Source organism: Balaenoptera borealis, assembly GCF_965194805.1.
Source record: "Balaenoptera borealis genome assembly, chromosome: 1".
In the NCBI taxonomy this organism is placed as follows: domain Eukaryota; kingdom Metazoa; phylum Chordata; class Mammalia; order Artiodactyla; family Balaenopteridae; genus Balaenoptera; species Balaenoptera borealis.
In genome coordinates this window covers 109,394,740-109,400,739 of record NC_138860.1, presented here as the reverse complement: position 1 = coordinate 109,400,739, position 6,000 = coordinate 109,394,740, and the positions used below count along the sequence as shown (strand labels likewise).

The 6,000-nt window shown below is 41.7% G+C and overlaps 1 protein-coding gene across 5 annotated transcripts in view; it reads left to right on the top strand.

Annotated features, from left to right (window-relative positions):
* The first annotated feature begins 519 nt into the window (after positions 1–519).
* Positions 520–6,000, top strand: part of PTBP2 (polypyrimidine tract binding protein 2) — an 85,927-nt gene continuing 80,446 nt past the window's right edge. For all 5 annotated transcript variants that reach the window (XM_082385105.1, XM_082385104.1, XM_082385103.1 and 2 more), the window contains exons 1-2: positions 520–677; positions 2,350–2,380. In XM_082385105.1, coding sequence (XP_082241231.1) covers positions 670–677; positions 2,350–2,380 — 39 coding nt within the window. In that variant the 5' untranslated portion in view covers positions 520–669. The remainder of the gene's footprint in view (positions 678–2,349; positions 2,381–6,000) is intronic.

The following is a 6,000-nucleotide window of genomic DNA, read 5'->3' as shown; positions in this document are numbered from 1 at the left end:
GATGATGCCTACTTTGGAAATACTATTTTTACTAAGCAGTGGTCTTGGTTAACGGGGTAAAGTGTTTTTTGTTTCTTTTTTTAAGAGGATGGAGAGGTCTGCAAATAAAAGATGGCATAGAAAAAAAAGCTATAAAATAGTTTTTCCTTGGCCCGCCTAGGTCAAGGGGAGCCAACTTGGAGCCTGATTTGGAGGGAAAAGTGGAGGCTGCCTGGGGGCAGTCCTGCGGTCCAGTGACCACGCTCCCGAGGTCCAAGGCAGTGGGTGTGGAGGGTTGGGCGGTGTCGCACCCACAGCGCCCTAGGAGGGCAACAGGGACTTCGGAGAGGAACGTTCAAAAGAAACTGAGCACGCCACGCTGCACAGCAGCACACCCCGGCCCAGAGCGCGGAGGGCGGAGGGCGGAGGGCCTCCTGCGCGCGGCAGCGCGTAGGAGGCGACGGCGGCTGCGCCCACTCCCCCTCTTCCTCGCGCCCCGCCGCTCGCCGCCCGCAGCCGGGCGCCGGCGCGCTCGGCTCTTTCCGCCGCCGCCGCTGCCGCGCGCTGCCCTGTGCGCTCCGGCACCTTCGGCAATTTCCGTCGGGCCCTGGCCGCCATTTTCTCTCCGCTTGTGTGTCTCGCCGGCTGCGTGGCTCGGTTCTTGTGAGCGAAGCTTTGTCCGGTTCGGCAATGGACGGGTAGGTAACGAGGCCGGCGAGGAGGTGTGCGGGAGGGGAGTGGGGCCCGCCTTCGGCCCGGTCCGGGGTCGGGCCGAAACCCCCCGGCGGTCCCTCCCCAGGGCTGGGCTGCCGTTACCCAACCCCCGCCCCATCGCACACACCCCTCCTTGGGCTTCCCCGTGGCGGGCTCTGGTCGAGAAAACGGGAAGAAAGCGGGCTCGTGGACACGGCAGGCGTTGGGGAGACGGCGGGGCGACGACCCCGGAGAGGCAGCGGGCCCCGGCGGGGCGGCGGGGGATGGGCTCTGGGGGGTCCCAGAACGTCTCGCCCTGCCCCCTCTAGGAGCCATTTCGATCCGTAACCTGGGACCTGGACCGCGGGCGAGCGGCTCGGCTGGGAGCGAGGCCTGCGTGGGAGGCTCCCCGCGGAGAGGAGAGAGCCCCCCCCACCTAGGCCCCCCCCCACCTAGGCCCCCCCCAGCCGTCCCAAGCCTCCCCGGTCTCGCCCGGCCCGCCCCGCCCCGGCTGGGGGAGATGCCGGTGGCGGGAGCTCCGGGGAAGGCTGAGTGGGAGCCGCGGGGGAAGGGGGGGCGGGGAGGCGTGCGGCGGCGGGAGGAAGGGGGAGGGCAGATGTCACACTCCTTTGTTTTCACTGGAGTCCGCTAGTGGGGGCGGGAGGCTGAAAAAACGCCTTTCTGTGTGGCCTAAGATCGTTCCAAGCTTGGCAGAAGGGCCCAGCAATTAAATCATCTCAAAAACGAAGTGTTTGTGGTCGACATCAGTCACATGGGCAAAGGCCAAGAGCCATGGCAGAAACAAGAGTAGATAGTCAACACAGGGCCCTCTTTTCAGCTACTTTGACCAGTTTCTGGAAAAACAAAAACAACTCCAAAAAGCCAGAACCGTGCTGCGTCTTTGAGGCTGGCGATAGAGTGCTGAGTGAGGTGAGGCAAGGGCTTCGGGAAATGATACGGACCAGGGTCTCCCTGGTACTTAACGCTCCACATCTGAAAAGACGATTTAATAATTTAACTCATTGTTAGAAAGGAGGCACCCTTTAGGGCGAAATATAGCCGTATTCAGCCCGTTTGGGGGCAGAGGAAAACAGTATCACTTAAAAAGTACGTTTACTGGAATCATTGACAGTATTTGAAGGGTCAGAAGTAAAATGTGAGTTTATTTTAAGCATCTGGAGTTCGGTATTTTGTGAAGAAACTAAGTGCAGGTCACATAAAAGTTAACAGATTAACAAAATTTGAATCTTCCTAGAGGTTCTCTGGAGATTATTTTCCAGATGAAACAAATCCAGAGAAGTTCACTCTTTCCCCCAGATCAATATGGAAATAGATGGCAAAACTTGCCCTGGAATTCATGTTTCCTGTTTCTATCAAGATTACTAAAGAGTTAAGTTTTAAATTACTAATCAAAGGGTAAAGGGGCATTATAGGCTTTGGGGTTTTGTTCAGTTTGCTATTTGAAGTGTTAAAAAATACCAGAAGTGTGGTGGGTTTCGTCACACCTTTGAAAGTCATTTCTAGAAAGCCAAGTTGATAATGTGCCACTGACCATCTTTGTTTTCTGTCTGCACTGTAAGTGGAAAATTCATGGATGATGAACTACCCTAAAAAGTTTCAGTCAGACAATGACCATTTGAAGAACAAGAGGTTGAAACTTGTTTTTTTTCATTACAGAATTGTCACTGAAGTTGCAGTTGGCGTGAAGGTAGGAAAAAAGTTTAAAACTAATGAAAACTGGATTCCTCAATCAACTGAGTATATTATCATCATTAGTGGAAACTTTCTGTTGGCTTTTGAAAACTATAATACAGCTTACAGAATTCAAGTGTAAAGTATTTTGTTGAATTTTTAAAGTTGGTTTATATAAATAGTTTTAACCTAAATAGACAACAACCATAAATTTTTTTAGAAAGGCAGTCTGTGAGAATAACATTTTAAAATAGTTATGAATGCTGTTCAAGGAATTAAAGCTTTCGGACACGGCTTCTTGTGAATAGAAAATAACCCAATTTTCGGAGAGGAAATGATGGTTTTAAATGGACAGATACGTGATTTGACCTAAATCATATAATTTTAGTAATCTAAGATTTTTTTCGCTCTGCTTTTGTCTTACGAAGACTAAAATATTTTCGCCAATGATAAGCCTCATTAGAAGTCAGTTACTCTGATCTTTAAAGAGAAAAGAAACTTGTTTAGGCAGTTAGCTTCAAATTTGAGTCAGAAGTTATAAAGCTGGTTTGTGTGTCTGTTAAAGAAAGATAGGCCTTATAGTAGAGATTGTTTGGAATCTTTCCTCACTCACTATGGCCAGGAAAACTACTCATACTTTAAACCTTAGTTCTAGTGCTTAGGCCTTTCATTTCCTTGAATCCTTGCATATTTTAACATCTTGATGTATTATAAATTTTTGTTTGTAAGCCTTTCTGCCCTGTTAGGGCATGGTTCTTGTCTTAAATATTCAATTTTCCAAGCCTGACACATCTTCCAAGCCTAGTACTAAGATACTTGTTGGATGCAATGACATTTCCCCCCTTCAAGTGTGAGTAGTCTTGAAAAGCTGTGTGCTTAGTCCAGTTAATGCTGACTGTTGCAAATAATTTTTGGAATTCTTAAAATTTCATCCATAACAGTGTGATATTATTCAGTATGCTTTTGGAGATATTTTGTGTTTTGCTTATTTTCTGTCCTCTGTATCTAGTAAACTAAGTACTTGTCCATGCTTTAATATTTAGGCTTGTCAAGTTCATATTATGTAGATTGGGGGAGAAATGATGAGCTCTTTGTGGGAAGGTGTATTTATTTTTATTTGGCAATGCTGTTTTCTAAGTTGAGAGTGCAAGATGTAGATATAGTTACTATCCAAACAGCCTCTGGAAGTGAATTTTTTAAAAGAATAAATGATTCAAGTCTGAATTGTCAACTGTTATTGGATAAGGAGAAAAGGAACTCACAGAACCCCGAACAAGCAGAGAGAAATGAGGATGCCTGGAAGAGGATGTACAGATTTGGTTTACTGGCAGTTTTCTGTATTAGTAGTTTGAAGAGAAAACATTAGAAAATGATATAAAAGTAATTGCTAGCCAATTTTTTTGTCCAGTGTTTAATATAAAAGTTTTGATAACTAAAGTTATGTTTTAAATAATTTTCTAGGATAATGGTTAAGAATTTTTGCTTTGGCGTCAGACTTAGGTACAAGTAATTAAGCTTTTATGAAATTAAAAAAAAAAAAAAAAGTAATGTGAACGGTTAAAAAAAAATTTTAAGTGAAAAGTATTTCTCCCTGATATCCAGTCCTGTTTCTTAGGTGTAGATAATTATTTTAACATTTTTTTTGGTGCATTTTTTCCTGAAATTATTAGTTTATATATTAGCACACATATAAACATCCTTGTTTAGCGACACATATGGATTCACGCCGTGTGTACTGGTCCATATCTTGTCTTTAAAAAAAGCTTTATTGAGATACAATTTGACGTAAACTGCATATATTTAAGGTATACTAGTGTTTTGACATGTATACACCTATGAAACTATCACCACAATCAAGATAATGAACCCCAGAAGTATCACTTTGCCCTTTTGTAATCTCTCCCATCTGCCTTTCTTTCCCCAAGCAACCACTCATCTGCTTTCTGTCACTATAGATGAGTTTGCAATTTTTAGAATTTTAAACAAATAGTCATACAGTATGTACCTTCTTTTTGCCTGGATTATTCCACTCAGCATAATTATTTTGGGATTTCACCCATGTTGTATATCAATAGTTCACTTCTTTTTATTGCTTTGTAGTATTGCATTGTATGGATATACAGCAATTTGTTTATCCACTCAACTCTTGATGGACATTTGGATTGTTTCCAGTTTTGGGCTATAATAAGTAAAGCTTCTGTGAACATTCCTGTGCAGGTCTTTTTGTGAATGTATGCTTTCATTTCTCTTGGGGAAATACCTATGATTGGAATGGCTAGATCATATGGTTAGGCATATGTTTAACTTTTTAAGAAACTGCAAACTATTTTCCAAAGTGGTTACACTATTTTACATTGCAACCAGCAGGGTATGAGATTCCCAGTCCATCTACGTCCTCTCCAGTGCCTGTTGTCTGTTTTTCTTGATTATAGAGATTATAGTGGATGTGAAGTCGTAATCTCTTTGTGGTTTTCATTTGCACTTCTCTAATGTCTTTGGTGCTGAACATCTTTTCATGGGCTTTTTGCAAGCTGTGTATCATCTTTGGTACAGTGTCTTTTTAAATCTCTTGTCCACTTTTTAAATTGATTTATTTCTTTGAGTTTTGAGAAGTCTACATTTCTGGTTACAAGTTCTTTATCAGATATATGGTTTAAAATATTTCTGCCACTTGTGTTTTCATTCTCTCAACAGTGTTTTGAAGAGCAGTAGTGCAGCAGTTTTTAATTCTGATGAACTTCAGTTTACCAGATGTTCTGTGGTGTTTTTTTTTTTTTTTCTTGGTTTGGTGTGGCTCATGCTTTTGGTCATATCTAAGCCATCTTCGTGTAACCCAAGGTCACGATGATTTTCTCCTGTTTTCTAATAGAAGTTTTATAGTTTTTACTTTTGCATTTAAGTCTTTTTGAGTTAATTTTTTTTAATATGGTGCAATGTATGAATCAAGGTTTTTTGGGTTTCGATACGGACATTCAATTTTTCTAGCAACATTGTTGAAAAGACTTTTTTTCATTGAACTGGCTTTGCACCTGTGTCAAAAATCAATTATGTATGTACGTATGATTCTATTTCTGTACTGTATTCTTGTCCATTGACCCATTTTTGTCTACCTAGTAGCCAAAAACGTGCTGTCTTAATTACTGTAGTTTTATATTAAATCTTGAAATCAGGTAGAACTTTGTTCTTTTTCAAAGTTGTTTTGGCTCTTCTGGGTCCTTAACATTTTCCTATGAGTCAGTTTCTACAAAAAGGCCTGCTGGGATTTAATTGAAATTAACTTGAATCAGTAGAGCAATTTGGGGAAAATTAACATCTTAATGTTGAGTTTTCTCATCCATGAACACAATTTATCTTTCCATTTACTTAGGTCTTTCTTTCAGCAGTGTTTTAGTTTTCACTGTATAGATTTTGTATTTTTTTGGTCAGATTTATCCTTATTTTGTGTTTTTTGGTGCTATTTTAAGTAATATTTAAAAAAATCAAATGTCCATTTGTTATTAATATATAGAAATACAGATTATTTATGCCCATTGCTCTTGTATTCAGCACCTTTGCCAAACTCATTAGATCGAACAGCTATTTGGTAGACGCTGTCAGATTTTATATATACACTGTTCATCATATTTTTTATCTGGA